At 41.1% G+C, this 21,980-nt stretch overlaps 1 protein-coding gene across 2 annotated transcripts in view; it reads right to left on the bottom strand.

Moving 5' to 3' along the window:
* FGD6 (FYVE, RhoGEF and PH domain containing 6) overlaps positions 1-21,980 on the bottom strand; it is a 172,726-nt gene that overhangs the window by 1,592 nt on the left and 149,154 nt on the right. For both annotated transcript variants that reach the window (XM_069764725.1, XM_069764724.1), the window contains exons 13-20: positions 21,616-21,699; positions 21,441-21,520; positions 18,558-18,660; positions 17,664-17,807; positions 13,889-13,991; positions 6,262-6,386; positions 5,153-5,281; positions 1,728-1,876 (exon numbers count right to left, since the gene is read on the bottom strand). In XM_069764725.1, the coding sequence (XP_069620826.1) occupies positions 1,728-1,876; positions 5,153-5,281; positions 6,262-6,386; positions 13,889-13,991; positions 17,664-17,807; positions 18,558-18,660; positions 21,441-21,520; positions 21,616-21,699 (917 nt within the window). The remainder of the gene's footprint in view (positions 1-1,727; positions 1,877-5,152; positions 5,282-6,261; positions 6,387-13,888; positions 13,992-17,663; positions 17,808-18,557; positions 18,661-21,440; positions 21,521-21,615; positions 21,700-21,980) is intronic.

Here is a 21,980-nt window from a genome sequence, read left to right as displayed (position 1 = left end):
CTAGACTCTGAATCATGCTTCCCGTGGTTCTGGCAACATGAATTAGCTGTAAAGTTTACTTTAAATATATGGAGAGTATAGTGATGGATCAATTTCTGCCATAGATCTGGGAATTCTGTTTTGAACAAAAAACTTCACAGAGTGAACTTGAGGTGTAATCCCATTCATAAATTATGCATTAGAGCAGATTTATGGATTACCTGTATACTTAGTGGCGTGAACTAAATCAATTCCCATTCTGGGATATTGTCAACTCCTGTCCTTAGCACTAAATACTGTATACAGCTCCTGCATGAAGCTGTAGTATGGTCATTGGCATTAGCTGCTGGAGACAAAATCTGATGAACTGTGCAATTACCATAAATATTTAGTAACAAGTCATCCTGACACACTTGGGAACGATAAGGTTACATATATTGATAACCAATCCTATTAGCACTGGTGGCAATCGGATGGAATCACATTGCATGGAGATGCAACGTACAGCTTCATTTTTTTTTAGTGGCTGATGTCAGGCACTGTAGAACAGTTCCTATTCAAAAGAATACATGTTGAATGAAGCTTCACATTGGCCATGAATAGCAGACCGTCTGGGTCCTATACTCAGCACACCCCACCAAATGGCTCTTTACACCAAATGGCAACACACTGAAAGAAGCTGCAATGCGGAGCTGTGTATTCTTTTGCAGAGGAGCTGTTCTGCAGTACCCGGCAGCGGCTGCTACACATTGAAACAAGTTTCACAACACATCTCCATTCCAATACATTAACATTCGGCCACTACTGGAGATAACCGCTGATCTGGTGGGTGCCAGGTATTGAACTCTCTCCATCTGATACTTTTTTACAATATCTAGTGATTAAACAACCTGTTTAACCCTTACACTGCCTTTTTGCAAACTTTTAGTATCCTAGAATGCAACTTCAGCCACAGATCCAAATCTGTCTATAGCCAGTACTATTATATCTCCTATGCAGGAGCAGTCAAAAAGCTGGTGATTGCCACTGGAATGCTAGTCAAATATACTATACCGTATATTACAAGTGACTTTCCATTGACGCCCTAATATTTGTGAAACCTAAATTATAGAGATGATTGGTGCTATGCAAGGCAATATTTATCTATTCCTTTCTTTCCTTCCAATACTAAAAGCTCAGAGACACGTACAAATAGCTATGTCTGCAAACCTGTGCTTCTAAACTGTCTTCAGACTCCTTGAGAACTGCTCATAATCTTTTAAATATACAGTTCGAGTCGAAATTATTCATATATTTTCCCATTTGCACATATTTATGTCCTATATAAACATAATCATGTACATCTTTATAAAAATTGAATGGCTCCTGAAACATAAGCGTTATTACCAAACACAGCCACAGGTTTGCTACAAGAATGATCTTAGGCCACTTTCCTAGATGGCTGCACTGCAATTTTTGTGCAGAAAATCTGCTGTGTTAATTAAGTACAAGCAAAGTGAATGTGCAGAAATTTAATGAAAAATACATCCCCAACATTTAAGATGCTGATAAACTGTGTGTTTATGGTGCACCAAAAACATAAAAAGGCTGCTAAAAGGCAATCAAAAGTAGATAAAAGTATCACTGAAAGATTTATACTTTTTATTTCCTTTTTCTTTAAACCCATTTCCTCTGAAAAAAATGCGACATCAAACTGAAAAGTTTGAATTGGGCTTAAAGGATAAAACGAATGTAGTAAGGTAACATACCTCTCAGTAGTGTGCACATCATCAGCTTTGAAAGCATAAAATAAAGTATTTTTATGTAGCAGATTAATTACTTTACTTTCACTGACATCTTCATTTACTACTTGAACCGTGAATCCTAGAAGAGGTTGGCTCTCCAATGCTGCAATGTCCTAGAATTATGCAAGAACATTTTCATTTTAGACTGGGAATTCTGTGTACTTTCTGGATCACATTGTCTTTGATAGTGAGTAAAAGCTTACTTTTTCTTGGCACACAGAAGCAGATTAACAGATGCCTCTAACATATGTAAATAAACAGGCAGGTCTATCAACCCTACATGATCTAAATTCCTGAACATATTGCATCCTAGACAACCTATGGTAATAGTTAAGTCTATCATTTTCATTCTTCTGGCGCACACTACTCCTAGCCGCTCGTCTTCCCGCTTGTTAGAGAGCGGTGCGCTCTGGATAAATTGACAATTCAGACCGGCGGCATAGTTGCACTGCTGGTTCAAACTGCGAGTGACACTTCAAACAGAAGCAGCTTTGCCTCTGCAGCATCGTACGAGTGCAATTACACTGGAGATGGCTGAAACCAGTGGTCTGCCCAGTTTCAGAGTATTAATAACATGCTGACCAGAAAAGAGCATGCAATTAGGGATGAGCAAAAGTGCACGGTGGTACTCTTATCATTCCAGTATCACGGTGCTCTGATGTACTCGTTACTTGGCAAGTACTGGGTGGTGCTCTATATAAAACTCGAATCCCCGCCCTACAATTTTGGTGCCTGTCACACCGCTAATAAGCATGCAGGGATTGCCTGCGTGTCACCGTAATGACGTAGCCATCTTGGTTGTGGTATTACTGTGATTGGCTGTCCATGTGACATCATTAGGGGTTAAAAAAAGAACATGCGCAGCCTAATTCGGCACACTGACTCCATTGCAAAGCTCTGTGACACTTCGTATTGGAGAGAAAAATGCGTGCACATAATAACGAATCAGAGGTCTGTAGTGCTGATACTGGTGCTGAAGCTGAACCATCATAGTAACAGCCCTTTCTAAGGGCTAATAGTGTGTTTTGCTGCTTGTATCACATACAATCTGCATGGAGCAGGGACAGAATTCAATCTGTAGACAGGGATTAGGGATGTGAAGTCTGTTGGCAAATGAATAGCTGCATAGCATATACACACACACACATATACACACACATTACTGGCCGCACCTTGTCTAGCCTACTGCTGCTGGTGACGCGAGACAAGGTGCGGGAGCGCCGCCAGTAATGTGATTTAAAGCAGAGTGCCATATTTTTCCTCATCTTGGGGACGATACAGCTCACTTTGCACACTACCCTGTTCAGGGAAATAGACCCATACAAACTGCATCTATCTCCATGACTACGGAATTATCAACGACATACTGAATAAGACCTGGGACAGGTCGAAACGTCATTCAAGTATAGTCGCTTTAGAATTTTCTCCTGTGCTTTACCTATTTCTATTTTTTCTGTTCCCACAAACTGCAAATAAATATTTTTTGGCACCACCACAAAAATACAGAGTGCGCAGTGAATTTTTATTGAGTGGACTAAGGGTAATTTGGCCTGTTACACCAGCACATCACCATACGACAGAGTGCAGGCCAATATCTTTACTAATGTGCTGCTAACAAGCAGAGCACAGCTGCCGGAATACTCACCGTTCCCCACGCCAGAACTATGCGCGTGGGGAGTGAGTATTAAGTAGCGTGCACAGTGTCAGATGCTGGTTGGTCACGTGTGCCACTACATAACAGAAATTAATGTTCACCTCTCTCCACGCCTATGTGAGTGGAGAGGTGAAAATTAATTTCTCTTAAGTAGCGACACACGTGACCGCCCGGCAGCTGCAGGAGCCGGCTGCTGCGGCTGACACCGTGCACACTATTACAGAGAAATAAATATTCATTGCCAGTGCAGTGAATATTCATTTCTCTTTAGCAGTGGGCATAGTAGTTAGCCGCAGCAGCCGGCTCCTGCCTTCTGTGACCTGCTGCTCCACCACTGCCGCTCTTCCTTTATCTTCTGGACACCTCACTCAAGTATAAGCCGAGGGGGGCGTTTTCAGCACAAAAAAATGTGCTGAAAAACTCAGCTTACACTCTAGTATATATTTATTTACAGTAACAGGGAGAAATGCAAGATTCTATACCTGGGCAAGAAAAACAAAAATTACATCTACAGAATAGGTTGAATAGAACCAAGCAACAGCACGTATGAAAAAAATCTGGGTATACTAATAGATCACAGGTTGCACATGAGTCAACAGTGTGAGGCAGCAGCAAAAAGGCAAACACAGTTCTAGGACGTATTAAAAGAAGCATAGGGTCTAGATCACGTGAAGTAATTATCCCCCTCTACTCCTCCTTGGTCAGGCTGCATCTGGAATATTGTGTTCAGTTCTTAGCACCACAAAAGACATTGAAAAACTGGAGCAAGTTCACAGAAGAGCTACCAGGATAGTAAGCGGACTGCAAAGTATGTTCTACGAGGAAAGGTTAAAGAATCTGGGAGTATTTAGCTTGCCAAAAAGAACTTTAACAGGAGACTTAATAGCGGTCTACAAATATCTGAAGGAATGTCACAGTGTAGAGGGATCATCCTAAATTCTCACTTGCACATGAAAAAACAAAGCAGCAATGGAATGAAAATGAAAGGGAGAAGATACAGATTAGATATTAGAAAAAGCTTTTTGACAGTTAGGGTGGTCAATGAGTGGAACAGGCTGCCATGAGAGGTGGGGAGTTCTCCTTCAATGGAAGTCCCAACAGAGTCTTGATCTCAACATGATTAAGTCAGTGTGGGTTTAGATGAAGAGACAAAAGTATTTGGACAAGCCTATATCCAGAGAACATCTGTGGTTAGTTCTCCAGTATATCTGAAACAGCCTCCCTGCCAAGTTCATTCAAAAACTGTGTGCAATATCAAGAACAATTGATGCCGTTTTGAAGGCAAAAGGTTGGTCACAAAAAATACTGGTTTAATTTACATTTTTCTTTTCATTAATTTTGCTAATTGTTAAAAATAAACTATTATCACTGCTATTTGTTTTAAACCATTCTAACTTTTGCAGCATTTTATCACACACGCCTAAAACTTTTGCACAATAGTGTACATTGATCAGTATAAAATGCAGAAAAAATGATGCGGCTTAATAAAGATCACCTTAGAAAATATACAAACATGGATACAAGTAAAAGAAGTCTCTTCAGAAATAAATCCTACAGTTAGATCCTACACCGTATGTACAGTCACTTGCTATATAAAAAAAAAAAAAAAATCTGCATATTACATTAAAAGCAATATTTTGAGCACTCCAATGCATATTGAATAATGTACAAATGGCTGGTTCTTTTAAGTCAGTGGTGACAAAAAAGTATGCATGAAAAGAAACTCCCATCTTACCTCGCTAGCAGCATAGGTGTATAAGACTTTGTTCTTTACGACAAACCACAGTTGTTTCCAAGGCTTTTTGCTGCCTTTTGATCTATGTAAGTAGCCACTCATGGTGGAATCTTCTGTGCTGGCTGACACCTGAGGATATGTATACTAGCGTTAGACCAGACCTTTTGCGTTACAGATTACATACAGAATTTTGGCTTACTATGAGGTAGTTACTGGAAAATTGTCCAGTTAAAATTCCAGTTTTACTGTCTACGTACCTTATTAAGACGCACACACGCACTTCTGATTTTCACTACAATCTTTCTTCATTTAAGTAAAATGGCTGAGATTATAGTGTAAACTTCAGTGAACGCAGGATATTAAACAGAAATCTTTCAGGTTTTGAAGTACTTTGCATGAAATGTGAAGAAATGAAAAAAGCCAGTCTCCACTACTGGTATTAATATACTAATTTCTTCTAGAAGTACGGTGGCTGCGGGTTGTTTTGTCATTTCCTTGAGATCCTGTCACAAACTTATGCATATGGTGTGTGTCAGCCAAACCCTTGAACCATTTAAATCTATATCCCAACTTTTCCACAATCGGACATGTTGAATTACACAGCCCAATCCATTTGTTGGAAAAAAGCCACCCCCACAGATAACTTACAGCAGCTTACTCCACTTTCCCCATTGAAAATATGTATCAGAACGTCAACAGATATAGCCGTTTAAGGTTATGTTACTGTGAAATGAGGGACTAGCGTCCAAATTTGTTTAAACCACGAGCCTGACATGTTGAATTTTTCAGGTTGACTCAGCACTGGCTGCATGATCGGTCGATAAAAATCCAATAATGGCTGATGTAATCAGTCTGAAGTATTTGAGGCCATCAAATGATTGTTGGAAAATAGCCTGCTCATGGACCAATAAAGAATGTTCCCTTGTGCACTTGCATATTACTACAAGGGCTTGGCTCATTGGTTATCATAACTCTCAAGACCCTCTGTAAATAGACGATTTTGCTAAAAGGAAATTTGCTCTAACCCCATTAATAACACTAATTGTGAATTAATGTTTTTCGAATGCCCTAAGGGCTGTACAAACCAGACTGTAAAGTAAAAAACTTACTTTAAGAGCTGCAGGGATTTTCTTCTGCTTTCTTCCTGATGGAATACTATGGAGCACCGATGAAAGGGCACTAGAAGGGGACTTGTGGTTTGCAGGTGAGCCTGTCTTTGCCGTGTATTGGCTATCTATGTAGAAAAAAAAAAGTACAAGATAAAACTCCACAGATGTATTGCAGCAAGTTGTAAAGGTTTCATATTTTGAGATATCTGCCCAGAATTTTACAAAATTGTTTCTGAAACACTATGGCCCCAATACTTCAAAAAGAATAAGCCAGAACGCTGTTGTAAATCGCTTTGAAAAGTTGCAAAGTTTTTGAGCAACTCCGTGACGTTTGGCATTTTTATGCCAGCTTTGCCAAAGCTCTACAAACATGGGCATAGCTGAGGCGCCATGGGGTCATGGCGGTTTGTGGCCAGATCATGACAATGCCACTTTGCAGATGAACCAGATTCATTAAAAGGAATGCGCCTCTTAATGAATCAGGAGCATCTGATTCCACCATTCCTCCTCATCAATACCGATGTTGTTCATGTCGGTCTTGATTAACAATAGGCCTATGTTTTGGTGGAGGGTGGGGATTTCTAGTTTAGGAAAAAACCTGCAATAAAAAAAAAGAATTTAAAAAATGGACAGATGACCATGATGTGTAAATAAATACTCACCAACAGATGGAATACAGGATATACAGGTGCATCTCACAAAATTAGAATTTCATCAAAAAGTAAGTTAGTTTATTTCAGTTCTTCAACACAAAAAGCGAAACTCGTATTAGATAGTAATAACAAATAGATTGATCTATTTCAAGTGTTTATTTCTGTTAATGTTGATGATTACGGCTTACAGCCAATGAAAACCCAAAAGCCATTATCCCAGTAAATTAGAATACTTTATAGCACCAGCTTGAAAAAATTATTTTAACATCCGAAATGTTGGCCTACTGAAATGTATGTTCAGTGACTGCACTCAATACTTGGTCGAGGCTCTTTTTGCATCAGTTACTGCATCAATGCGGTGTGGCATGGAGGCGATCAGCCTGTGGCACTGCTGAGGTGTTATGGAAGCCCAGGTTGCTTTGATAGCAGCCTTCAGCTTGTCTGCATTGTTGGGTCTGGTGTCTCATCTTCCTCTTGAAAATACTCCATACATTATCTATGGGGTTAAGATCAGGTGAGTTTGCTGGCCAATCAAGCACAGTGATACTGTTGTTTTTAATCCAGGTATTGGTACTTTTGGCAGTGTGGACAGGTGTCAAATCCTGTTGGAGAATTAAATTTCCATCTACAAAAAGCTTGTCGGCAACGGGAATCATGAAGTGCTCTAAAATTTCCTGGTAGACGACTGCCCTGACTTTGGTCTTGACAAAACATAGTGGACCTACAGCAGCAGATAACATGGCTCCCGAAACCAAAGGACTGAAATAAATTAACTTTTTGATGATATTCTAATTTTGTGAGATGCACCTATTCTATAACAATGTAGGATTTATATAGTTCTGAATCTTCAGAATCTACTTCCCACAGCACAAACCAGATATTCATTTAATTGCATCTATTCAAAAGTTGTAAAATACAAAAAAGTAGTATTCTAAGATGACCTATGGCTATTTTGAGCTTGAGAAAGTGTTTTACACATAAAATGGCCATAGGTTGTCTTTGAATACTACCATTCCCCAGTGTCCTGCAATTTATGAATAAATGCAATTAAATGGATATCTGGTGAGTGCCATGGAAAATAGACTGCTCAAAAAAAATAAATGGAACACTAAAATACCACATCCAAAATATCACTGAATGAAATATTCAAGTTGCAAATCTTTATTCATTTCATAGTAAAATGTGTTGCGAACAATAAAACATAAAAATTATCAATTTAAATCAAAATTACTATCCCATGGAGGTCTGGATTTGGAATGATACTCAAAATCAAAGTTGAAAATCAAATTACAGGCTGATCCAACTTCAGTGGAAATACCGCAAGACAAGGAAATAATGCTCAGTGTGTGGCCTCTACATGCCTGTATGACCTCCCTAGAACATCTGGGCATGGTCCTGATGAGGCGGAAGATGTTCTCCTGAGTAATCTCCTCCCAGACCTGGTTTAAAACACCAGTCGACTCCTGGACAGTCTGTGGCGCAATGTAGCATTGGTGGATGGATAGAGACCTGATATCCCAGATGTGCTCGATTGGATTCAGGTCTCGGAAACAGGCAGGCCAGTCCATAGCATCAATGCCTTCATCATGCAGGAACTGCTGATACACTTCAGCCACATGAGGCTTGGCATGGTCATACATCAGAAGGAATCCAGGGCCCACTGCACCTGCGTATGGTCGCACAATGTGTCTGCCCTTCATCTCAGAAACCTAATAGCAGTCAGAGTATCTCTGGCGAGCACATGGAGGGCTGTGTGGCCTTCCAAAGAAATACCTCCCCACACCATTACTGACCCACTGCCAAAGCAGTCATGCTGGAGGATGTTGCAGGTAAAAGAACATTCTCCATGGTGTCTTCAGACTCTGTCACATGATCAGTGTGAACCCGCTCTCATCCGTGAAGAGCACAGGGCACTAATGTTAAATCTGCCAATCTTGGTACTCTCTGGCAAATGCCAATCACCCTGCACGGTGTTGGACTGTAAGCACAACAGCTACTTGTGGATGTCGGGCTCTCATGCCACCCTCATGGAGTCTGTTTCTGACAGTCTGAGCAGGTACTTGGATGTTAGTGGCCTGCTGGAGGTCATTTTGCAGGGCTCTGGCACTGCTCCTCCTTGCAGAAAGGAGGAGCTTGCAATCTTGCTGCTGGGTTGTTGCCCTCCTACGGACCCCTCCACGTCCCTGGTGTACTGGCCTGTCTGCTGGCATCTGCTCCATGCCATGGACACTGTGCTGACAGACACAGCTACCCTTCTTGCCACAGCTAGCACTGATGTGCCATCCTGGATGAGCTGCACTACCTTAGCAACATCTGAGTGAAAGCAATAACAAAATGCAAAAGTGACCAAAGCAACAGCCAAAAAGGATAAGAACAGAGAAATCGCATGTGGTCTCCCCCTGCAGAACTCTTCCTTTATAAAGGTTGTCTTGCTAATTGTCCATCATTTCTACCTGTTGTCTGTTCCATTTGCACAACAGCAGGAGAAATCGATTCACAATCGATGTTGCTTCATAACTGGACAGGTTGATTTCACAGAAGTGTGATTGACTAAGAGTTCCATTGTGTTGTTTAAGTGTTCCCTTTATTTTTTTGAGTAGTGTGAATTCTGAACCAGGATCATAACTAATGACTACACAGTAATATGGAACATGTTAACATTATAGTGCTTGTGGATTTTCCACAGTGGATTTGAAATCTGTAGAAAGTCAGTTTGCGCAGCAGATATTGTTGGAGATTTTATCATTTGAAAAGGAAAAACCTGCAGCATTTATTGTAACACTTGATATCTACAGAGAAAAAAAAGTAATAAAAAGAATTCTACCTCCTCCATGTTTTGCTTACAAATACACTATACTAGCCAAAATATGAGAGTATGACGTGGGACATGCTTTGGCAATAATGTGGCTGAAAACTCTGCTAGCCACATGAAGCGCAGTTTTCAGCTTATTCAGGCCTGCACCATGTGATAATCCAAAATCTACCAACTGCCAGTTACATGACATGCAATCCTATTGACAGCAGATGATGGGAACGGACACTAAACTGCCAGCCTTTCACTAGCTCTTCTGGCCGTTAGATGGTAGCAAGTGACCGTAATTAGATCAGTGTTCTACAAGAATTGCATACATGAGGAAATGAAAACGTTACCATCACAACTCTTTGGGTTTACATAATCTGATCATTCCATCCCTCAGCTCTATGTACGTTCAGATAAGTAGCTATCTAGATATCACATTAACGTCCAATTACAAATGACTAAAATGGGGCAGAAAAATGGTCTCCAGCATAGCAAAATAGCCCCGTTTTCCAAGAGGAGCACTTTTCCATCATCGTTATCATGCTACCATTATATCATCAACCTTGTGCAAATGAAGGAATCTTTCTGGGTAAAGTACAATATCACAGTTGAGGTGCCACAAAATCACGAGTTTATTTGCCTGAAGAGCTTTTACAATGGTTTACTCATAAAAAATCATGAAAATGTAACACCACAGCCATCTACAGTAAAACTGCATTGAAGACACACTGGATTTGCAACATGTGGCTTTACCAGAATGCATGCTAGATTGTAAATGGTTTTATCACATTTTACCATTGCCAACACATTTTGGCCCAGATTCATCCAGACTGGTGTGCAAAATGCCTGTCTTGATAAATCGAGGCCAAAATGTGTAAATGTTGGTAATGATATAGTGTGATGAAGCCAATGACAATTTAGCCTGCATTCTGAAAGTGTGCAGGAGTAAGATGCTCCAAGTCCATTAAGAGGCATGTGCCTCCTAAGGCATCACTCTAGATTTTTCTTTTATTTTACCCCTGGAGTTGTGCAAATAATCTAAGTTCCCTGCACCCAGTTTCACACTTACCAGATGCCATCTTCACCTGCTGGATGCCTCCAGTGTTTGTTGGGCAAGCCGGAAGTCACTACTCATTGCAAGTCTATGAGAGCCAGAATGCGGATCTCGTACACTTATGCTGAGAGCTTGTGACAATTACGCAAAAAAATGTCAACATTTCTAATCAGTTTTAACCTTCGTCAGGCTGCATAATTTTACAACGTTAACAGGCTGCAGAGGTACAATTGTACCTTCATATATATTTTATTGAAATTTGGCCAATATATTCTGGACCAAAACTGCAGAGATGTCACGAAATTTCAGCCCTCTACGGCTTTTCGAAAAAAAAAGTTATTGCAATTTTAAAATGGAATAGTTACAATTGTACCTACTCAGCCGGACGAAGTTTAAGCAAAAAACTGATGAAAACAGCTTGATAAATTGGGGACTATGCCTGGCACAAGCGTGTAACACGGCTTAGTGCAGGTCGATGTTTTATTGGATAGCACTCAGCCCCGTGTTATACTATAGGGCCAAGCAAATCAGCAATTATTTTCTCATGCTGATTGGGCCTGAGAAAACAATGGCAGCATGCTACGATTGGCAGTGAGAATCGGCTCATTCGCACCCATCTAATTCTATGGGTGCAAGTGAAACATCGCACTGCACTTGCATGTCAGCCCAGTGCAGTCCGATAAACACAGAGGAAGGCGATGGAGAGATGGAGAAATTACTCTGTCTCCTCCGCACCCGTGCTGCCGATTCTGTCATGCTGGAGGATCGGAGCACAGAGTACTGACACTTGGCTCCCACTCGCAGCAGAGCAGGAGTGAGGGTCATTAGCATATCGCATCCGATGCTCTACGCTTGTGTGAACCCGGCCTAAGTTGTACTTGGTGGATACAGGTCTGTATTATCTGTGTAAACATGCATTTGTGGGGGTTGGAGTTTTATCTGCAAAACTGCAGACTTTATAATAAAACTGCATGCTTTTGCAGTTTTTGGTCATAGCATGTATAGGTTAACCATGGCCATTGCATTTAGCTTTGCATTCAAGCTCTTATGGAAACGAAGACGTCTTTGCCAAAAGTCACACAGCACTGTGTCAGGCCAAAAGTCACAGAGCACTGTGTCAGTCAAGCCAGAGGAGTCAGCCTCATTTGCATATCAATCCAAAGGCTGATTTGTTAATAATGGAGGAACAGACTGGCTATGTAACTATTCTTCCACTTGTCTTTGAAAGAGCTGTATACACAAATAGCTTGGGGGTTAAATCCTGCTGTCAGATTCCCTTTAATTGAACATCTTTAAAGGTACCGTTACACTAAACGACTTACCAACGATCACGACCAGCGATACGACCTGGCCGTGATCGTTGGTAAGTCGTTGTGTGGTCGCTGGGGAGCTGTCACACAGACAGCTCTCTCCAGCGACCAACTATCAGGGGAACGACTTCGGCATCGTTGAAACTGTCTTCAACGATGCCGAAGTCCCCCTGCAGCACCCGGGTAACCAGGGTAAACATCGACCTCCCGACGAAGCTGTAGTATACAGCGAAACGCGCGTCGAGGATCTTTGTGCACGGGCACTTTTGCCGCCATGTCCACAGGTGGAAACATGTCTACAGGTATAGTCTTGTGTAGTTATACGCTTTGAGGCAATTCTCTTGCACTATGGCAGCTTGTTTGCTTTGTATTTCACAATAGCCATATTTGTTATTAGCTATACCTGTGGCACTATATTAGTTGGTGGTCAGCAGGTTATGTATATGTATTTGAGCTATAGGTAGGTGTTTTTTTAGAAATTTTTCCATCATTTAGATATACCTCCTATGCTCTATAGGGAGCAACTATTATGATTGATATATACTGCTGACGTCAGTCTCTATATATACATTGTGGCATCGGTGTTCCGTGCACATATTGGTCTGTGTACTGTCCCATCTGCCGAGTATCCATATTTCTGTACTTTTTTGTATGTATTATATGTATTAATAAAATTTGCTGTTTATATAGCTTTATACATTGGATTGGCAGTCCTTCTTTGTTCTCTCTTTTTTTGTTGTTTATATTGAAGTTTGAAGGGATCCTCCTATATTTGAGGATATTTATTGGTGTAATAAAAATCGGGTTACTAAGTGCAGGGCCGCGCTTAGTAACCCGATATTTACCCTGGTTACCATTGTAAAAGGTAAAAAAAAAAAAAAAAAAAAAACACTACATACTCACATTCTGATGTCTGTCACATCCCCCGCCGTCAGCTTCCCGCACTGACTGTGTCAGCGCCGGCCATAAAGCAGAACACAGTGGTGACGTCACCGCTGTGCTCTGCTTTACGGCCAGCGCTGACAGTCAGTGCAGGGAAGCTGACGGCGGGGGACGTGACAGACATCAGAATGTGAGTATGTAGTGTTTTTTTTTTTTTTTTTTTTTTTTTTTTTTTTAACTTTTACAATGGTAACCAGGATAAATATCGGGTTACTAAGCGCATCCCTGCGCTTAGTAACCCGATATTTACCATGGTTACAAGTGAACACATCGCTGGATCGGCGTCACATACGCCGATCCAGCGATGACAGCGGGTGATCAGCGACCAAAAAAAGGTCCTGATCATTCCCCACGACCAATGATCTCCCAGCAGGGGCCTGATCGTTGGTCGCTGTCACACATAACGAGATCGTTAGCGGGATCGTTGCTACGTCACAAAAAGCGTGACGTTGCAACTATATCGTTAACAAAATCGTTATGTGTAAAGGTACCTTTAGGCATAAATAGCATCATTTAAATGCAAGGTGTGAACATGGCCTGATTTTTTTGATTACAAAGATCTTGCTTGAATCCCAGTAGCAAAATGCATGACAGTCCTATTCCTTAGTAATATAATGTAACATTTGTAGAAAAGTTGGCCATGTGTTTTTGGAGAGATAGTTAGTGAAAATGCAGAGGAAGAAATCAAGTAATTTAATATGACAGTTGAGGAGAAGGTGCAACTTAATCACTTATGGATAACACATTCAGTAATGGCTTTTTTATATTTGCTCATTTAAATAATTGGTGCACCTCAGCAGCTACAGAGTCTCTGGTCCATGAAACACGAGGAAGAATGCATGCAGTCATGGCTTCTGGGCTACATTACCTTGCTTCTGGAGTTCTTGAAAACAGTGATCACACACGCGTGCCAAGTGATTCTTCAGATATTCCAGGCTGTACTTGTTTGTTGAGCAGGCCTGACACACTATCTAAAAGCCAAATATACAACATTGTATTTAACCATCTACAGACATTGGGTACAATATATGTTTGCTTGATTGCATATTCCATGATCAGGCTTTATCATTGTTCACTAGTCTACAGAAAATCATAAGGATGGGTCCATGGGATACCAATAAAAGGCATTTTTGTAATTGCTAGATACTACAAAATGCTTTCTTTTATACTCTATGTAGTGTGTTTTCTCTGGCGCCCTCAGGGTACTACTGTTATCTGCTACACTCCAAAAACATACATAACATGAGATATACACTGTGTCCGTAATGTCATGGTGCCCTTTATCTGGCCCAATCATATCAGACCTGTTCATGAGGAGAGTTAACAAGAACCAATCAAACAACACAATCTCATTTAAGCTGTTGCTGAGCCCCCAGTCATATTAACCCCTGATAAACAACTTTGATTAATACACTGCCAGATCTGTGACATCATGCAACCAAAAGCTTATGCCAGCTGTGTGGTTTTCCATGCCAGTCGAGATATGGACGGTACAGAGGAAAGTTCAGTGTGTCTGTGGCTCACGTGACCAAAGTGCTACGCGAATTTCGGAGCACTTATAACGAAGCGCCACCACATAGGAATAACATTACTCGGTGGGATAAGCAGTTGAAGGAAACCGGCAGTTTAGTGGAGAAACCCCGTTCTGGTAGGTCATCCGTCAGTGACAAGTCTGTAGAGGCTATACGGGATAGCTACCTAAGGAGCCCTAAAAAAATCTGTGCGTGCGTGTGCTCGACAATTACACCTAAGCAAGACTACAGTTTATAAGGTGTTAAAGAAATGTCTCTGTTTAATGGGGTACAAATTGCGGCTGATGCATGCTATCAATCCGGCGGATAGACCCAAACGATGCGCGTTTGCCACAGATATGCTTCATGGGATTGACAATGATGCAAGATTTTTGCAGAAGATTGTGTTTAGCAATGAGGCGACCTTCCATATCTGTGGACATGTTCATCACCATAACATCCAAATTGGGCTGCTGAACATCCTCATGCCTACGTTGAGTACGAACGTAACACCCCTAAAGTGAACGTGTGGTGTGGCCTGATGCATGATAAGGTGATAGGCCAATTTTTTTCGCGGAGCGGTCTATGACGGCAAACAAGTATCTTGACGTGTTGGAATTGTATGCAGTGCCACAATTTCCAGAAGGTGTAATCTTTCAACAGGACAGTGCTCCTCCACACTACACCACCATTGTTCGTGAGTTTCTGGATAGGACATTCCCCCGGCGGTGGATAGGCAAGGGTTCTGTCAAGCCATGGCCACCACGATCCCCGGAACAGACACCCTTAGACTTTTACTTTTGGGGTTATGTGAAGCAACATGTGTACATTGAATGTATTAACGACATTAATCACTGAAAACAGAGAATCACAGAGTCTATTCACTCTGTTACACCAGACGTCCTTACCCATGTGTGGCAAGAACTTCACTATCGTTTGGATGTGTGTAGGGCATAAATGGAGCCCACATCGAACTGCACTGAATAGGTATAAAACTGTGAGAGTATTTCTTTTATTTGGTGCAGATTTCACATTTCTATCATTTTTTGTTGCTTTCCAGTGACTGGTCAAAAGTGCACCATGACTTTACAGACACACTGCATTTACTTTTAATTAAACTGTGAGTGAGTGCTAAAGGGTTCATGCAAGAATGTATGGTGGCCTTTTGGGTTATAAACTAAATACGTCTAAAACAGAAGCCTTGCTATTAAATGTTCCTTCTAGCACCTTGGATCATTTAGAACTAAATTTCAAATTCAGATGGAAGACTGATCCTATTAAGTATCTAGGGGTTAATTTGTCTTCTTCCTATGATAATCTATACTCTTGCAATTTTCTGTCACTTTTTGGTGGTTTGAGGAGATTGCTGGATGGATGGTCGCCGCTCTCGTCGATAGGTCGAATAGCCTCAATTAAAATGTCTCTCCTTCCCAAGTTGCTCTATTACTTTGAAACTTTACAGGTTAGGGTCCCTATGCAGGAACTTATGTCTCTACAAGCAGCTATAATGAGGTTTGTCTGGAATGGTCGGCGTCACAGGATCTCCAAGCGTGTCCTCACATCTCATAAAACACAGGGGGCCTTTCGGTTCCTGATATTATGAAATATTATTGGGCAGCTCATCTGCGTAGGATTCCCCCATGGGCTTCACTATGGGCCTTTAACAATTTACAGAAATAGAAAAACTATGGCTAGCTCGGTTTCATGCAAATTCCTTATTATGGACAATTAAGCCCATTGGTGTCCCAACTTCGCTGTTGGGCCCTATGCAGTTTATGAGGGAGGTCTGGCTTGCATGTATGAGGAAGTTTTGTTTGGCTTCCCCTAATTCACCGATGATATCCTTCATATACCAGCCATTAATAGCAAATAGCATGGATCCTGCAATGGTCCATCCGAGGGTCTCGGCGGGTGTATTTAGATTTGCAGACCTGGTTGATGGGGACAAGCTGGAGATTCTTTCATTTGATGATGCTTAGTCTAGATTTGCTATCTCTAATAGAGATTTTTTTCAGTACATGCAGATTAAACATTTGGTTTCCTCCTTGTTTGGCCGGTTGAAGACGTCTACACCAACTGCCTTCGAAAGGATATGTAAAAGGGGTCCTTCGACCAAAGGTTTCATATCGGATATCAATCCAAACCAAGAAGAAGAAAAAAGCGAACTGCACTGAAGAGAATATATTTCCACACTCTGTGTTCAAAGAATGGTTCCCTATTTAATGTAATGTCATACAGTGAATTCAACAGGTTTTTGGTGCTCAGCAAGAAAAAATAATGGCCAAATTCCAAAATTAAGAAGAATATGCGGCATGAAGAAAGTTTCAAAAGCCCCTTATTTAAACCTTTATGGTACAGGCATTGGCAATAGGACGTGGAGGCTAGGGAGGAATGCGGGGAGTGCAGGTAAGGACGACAGCCGTTTTCCTGTTACAGCTTCAACGGGCCCAGACACTCCAAATTTTCCATGAGTAAGATGCTTTAAACGCATTAGCGTTTTTATGTCTTTAAGCATCTTTTGGTCGATTCCTTGCTTTGTCATTTTTGACAAACGTTAGGTTTTTCAAACATTTTCCAATTGTCTTTTTGACTGGCATTTTGCAGTAGCTTTTTTCCCATTGAACAATGAAGAAACATCTACCAGTTTTTGAAGCGGAAATGCAGGGAAAACTCTCAAAATGACACCCAGGCTTCTATTGGGGGTGTCTCTTGATTCTTATTGATTTAAGTTCCTTGAAATCTTAAAACGGATAAAAGATGCCCACAAGCCTGAATATAAGCACAGAAAATCGTTTTTACTTAGAAATGCATATGTTCATTCTTTTGAGCGCTTTCTGAGTGATTCTTCAGGCAGATTTTAGGCAGAACCAGTCTGAAAAAGACATTGTAATCACAGCCATAGAATCAGGATTTTATGCAAGTTTCCATTCAGGTGAATATTCTGTTTGCCAACATTCCATAATTAGAAGTATTTGAGTCAGTCTCCTCCCACACTCTAAAGACATACTTATGGTGAATTAAGATTGTGAATCCCGATGAGGGCAGAGATGATGTCTGTAAAGCGCTGCCGAATATGATGGCAGATTGTTAACAATTTAGCACAATAGGACATTGCCCAACTTAACAACACACCTTTCCGCAGGCTCTGCAGTGATGCCTTCTCCAAGTCAGTGTAAATTCACTAGTGCACATCATGCACATTGTGGCTCTGCCATCAGGGATCCAGATTGGCGCCTTTGAGCCAAGAGAATTATCTCCTCCTTCTTCAGAATCAGTCTGAAAGAGAAAGAAGCAAAATAATTTGTTGGGTTAGTACTTGCATAATGGAGATTACATACATAACAGAATAGCTTTTGTACTACCTTACAGAAGCACATCTTTGAAAACAATATTTTAGGACTCATTGCATCCATTGTGTGAAGTTTACTATATACTTGGCATCATGGAAACAGGAACACATGGGCTACTTGCACAGTGAACAAGTCTGTATGATCATGTTCACACACCACCAAGAAACCTGAAGACACAAAAGAGAATAGTAAAACCAAAAACACTCAGTTTGAAAAAATGTTGCAGTAATCCGCAAGTGCTAGTAAAAGATGTAAAAAACAGGGTATTTGGTTGATACGTTTTTTGCAAAAAATGTATACTAAGCTGCTCTACCAAACTTCACGGTATACCCTTATCAGAGCAGTCCTAACTAATGTATGCAATCCCTATCTGATGTTTTTAAATACATCAGATAGGGATTGCATACATTAGTTAGGACTGCTCTGATATGGGTATACCGTGAAGTTTGGTAGAGCAGCTTAGTATACATTTTTTGCAAAAAACGTATCAACCAAATACCCTGTTTTTTACATCTTTTACTAGCACTTGCGGATTACTGCAACATTTTTTCAAACTGAGTGTTTTTGGTTTTACTATTCTCTTTTGTGTCTTCATACTTGGCATCATGATTAGTTTGTGATTATTCAACACTTTCTTTGTTACAAATGAAACTGGTTATTTTTTTAGCAGACATACCTCTTCTAGACTTTTAGCAGGATTGAAAGTAATTTTCTTTTTGGCATAAGCCTCTATTGCTGAAGAAATTGCATCAAGCCAATCATCTCTCTCAGTGGCAGAACTGTTAAAAGTACAAGAAAATGAAAAAACAAATAAATGTATGGAATTTCAGATGCCAAAGGCATCAGATATGTCATCTCTTTATATATTTTACAATTATTTTGCATATATTGTGCCTTGTTGTCACAGCGATATTGCTTCACTATCTGAATTGTACTTCAACTAAATGGTCTCCTATATACAAACAACCAATTAACAGGATAAATTACAAATGTATAATTGCTGGAATCTGATCGCTGGGATTCTGAATTTTCAGGATAACAGGGGTCCAAAGGTCTTCTGTGTGAATAGAGCAATGGTGAGCACATGCAATAACTGCTCCATTCACTGACTATATGAGTAATGGCCACACATGCTCTCCACCACTTAATTTACACAGGGCAATCCAGCAAGAGCAGGCTTTTTTCTGTGTGATACATGTCATAACAGACATCCCTGCTCGCGAAAGTCTTCCAGCAGAGCTGTATGATTACAAATTGCCGGAAGCAGAGAGGCGTTTGATCGTAACACTTCTTCAGCTTTCATGTCATGGCAGTCAGTGTGTGGAAAGGCAGCACAGCAGAGCCAAGAGCACTGCCAGTGGAGAGCTGCTAAAAATGTTTCTAAGCAGACAAAGCTCAGCTCTGCTGTACTGCTCCTCCTACACTGACTGCAGAGAGATGAAAGGTGTATGTAATCACACTCACATCTGCTCTGCTCAGGACTTTAAGCTCAAGACTTTGTAATCACACACACACACCTCTACAGCAAGAGCAGACTTTCTGTAATTACATATTTCACACAAACTATTGTGGTGGCTTATATTTATTTCCCCCCCGTTCCTGCCGGCTTATGACTGGTCAACATCATGAGGGGGATTATGTACACACCTTCAGAGAAAAGTCTCTGGTAATGCCCAGATGGGCTTAACGCACTGCTCAAAAAAATAAAGGGGACACTTAAAATACCACATCCTAGATATTACTGAACTAAATATTCCAGTTGCAAATCTTTATTCATTACATAGTGAAATGCATTGAGAACAATAAAACATGATCAATGTTAATCAAAATTAATATCCCATGGAAGTTAAATTTGGAATGGTACTCAAAATCAAAGTGGAAAATCAAATTATAGGCTGAACCAACCAAAAATACCTAAAAAGTAGTAAATGGTTCTCAGTAAATGTGTGTGGCCTCCATGTGCCTGTATGACCTCCGTACAACGTCTGGGCATGCTCCTGAGGAGGTGGTGGATGTTCTCCTGAGGGATCTCCTCCCAGACTTGGATTAAAGCATCAGTCAACTCCTGGACAGAATATGGTGGAACGTGACATTGGTGCATGGAACAAGACGTGATGTCCCAGATGTGCTTGATTGAATTCAGGTATGGGGAATAGGCAGGCCAGTCCATAGCATCAATGCCTTCATCATGCAGGAACTGCTGACACACTTCAGCCACATGAAGTCTGGCATTGTCGTGTATCAGAAGGAACCCAGGGCCCACTGCACCAGCATATGGACTCACAATGGGTCTGATGATCTCATCCCGGTACCCAATGGCAGTCAGGGTACCTCTGGCGAGCACATGGAGGGCTGTGCAGCATTCCAAATAAATGCCTCCCCACACCATTACTCACCAACTGCCATACCGGACATGCTGGAGTTCTGTTGCAGGCAGCAGAACGTTCGCTATAACGTCTCCAGGCTCTGTTACGCCTGTCAAATGTGCTCAGTGTAAACTCATCCGTGAAGAGCACAGGACGCCAATGTTGAATCTGCCAATCTTGGTATTCTCTGGCAAATGCCAATCGCCCTGCACGATGGGCCCTCACACCACCCTCATGGAGTCTGCTTCTGACAGTTTGAGCAGACACCTGGATGTCAGTTGCCCTCAGGAGGTCATTTTACAGGGCTCTGGCACTGCTCCTCCTGTTACGCCTTACACAAAGGAGGAGGCAGGAGTCCTGCTGCTAGGTTGCTGCACCACTACGGCCCCTTTTACATCTCATGGTGTAGTGGCCTGCATCAAGGTATCTTGTAAATGCACTGGACACTGTTGACAGACACACCTACCCTTTTTGCCACAGCTCACAATGTGCCATTCAGGATGAGCTGCAATACCTGAGTGCAGGTAGGCTGTGGGTTGTAGACACTGCCTCATACTACTGTACCTCTAGGGGTTAGAGCAGTGACAAATTGCAAAAGTGACCAAAACAACAACCCAAAAGGATGAGAACACAAATGGTCTGTGGTCACTCCCTGCAGAACCACTCTTTTATAGGGGTTGTCTTGCTAGTTGCCCATCGTTTTTACCCATTGTCTTCCACTTGCACAACAGCAGGAGAAATTGATGCACAATCAGTGTTGATTCATGACTGGACAGATTAATTTCACAGTGATTTCAAGTGTGATTGACTTGGATTAACATTGTGTTTCCTGTATTTTTTTGAGCAGTGTATAAGTTATAACGTGAACTTCTTAAGCTAATGTCTTAGCAACAGAAAGGAGAAATTAAAAAAATAACTCTTTATTCAGCTCTGCGACCACTATTCTACAATGTGGCCAGTTTAATATGCTCAAATTTGTGAAATGTCCTCTAACGTTGTAAATTGGTCATGCACAGGTCAGGAGTGGCTCAGGAAGAGGTGACTACTCCGTTAGGATGTAAAAGAACCACTGAAATGTGTGAATGTCTTTCAGCACTAAGGTGACTGGAAAAGCGTGTCAAAGAAACAACCGGAGCGACTCGAGCTGGATTTATGGTCGGACTGTAGGAGAGTAAATTAAAATTGTACAATACCTGGCAGACAAAATGAAGGATCTCTCCACACTTTCTATATTCAGCTCATTCTGATAGGCCTCTTGTGTTGGCTTTCTTACCTTGAAGTACAAAGCGCAGTAATAAAATATTGTGCTCCACGGTGAATTATAAAAATGTACATAGCCTGACAATAGTTTATGCACAAAACACCTACCTTCATCCCAGCCAAGGAGAGCATGTTGTTAAGCTTATACATTCCTGACTGAACAGGGGTGGTGTATAATAAAGTGTCGTTCATCTGAATGGAAAAAAAAAAAAGTTATAATCCATTATTCTTCATTAGGCTGCCATCACACTAGCAGTATTTGGTCAGTATTTTACCTCAGTATTTGTAGCCAAAACCAGGAGTGGGTGATAAATACAGAAGTGGTGCATATGTTTGTTATACTTTTCCTCTATTTGCTCCACTCCTGGTTTTGGCTACAAAAACTGATGTAAAATACTGACCAAATACTGCTAGTGTGTCGGCAGCCATACATATAGCAAAGTTTTTATTGTTTATGTCAACACCTTAGTCCT

The sequence above is a fragment of the Ranitomeya imitator genome, chromosome 4, assembly GCF_032444005.1.
Source record: "Ranitomeya imitator isolate aRanImi1 chromosome 4, aRanImi1.pri, whole genome shotgun sequence".
NCBI lineage: Eukaryota > Metazoa > Chordata > Amphibia > Anura > Dendrobatidae > Ranitomeya > Ranitomeya imitator.
Note: the sequence above shows the minus strand (reverse complement) of the source record. Positions and strands in the feature narration are given on the sequence as shown.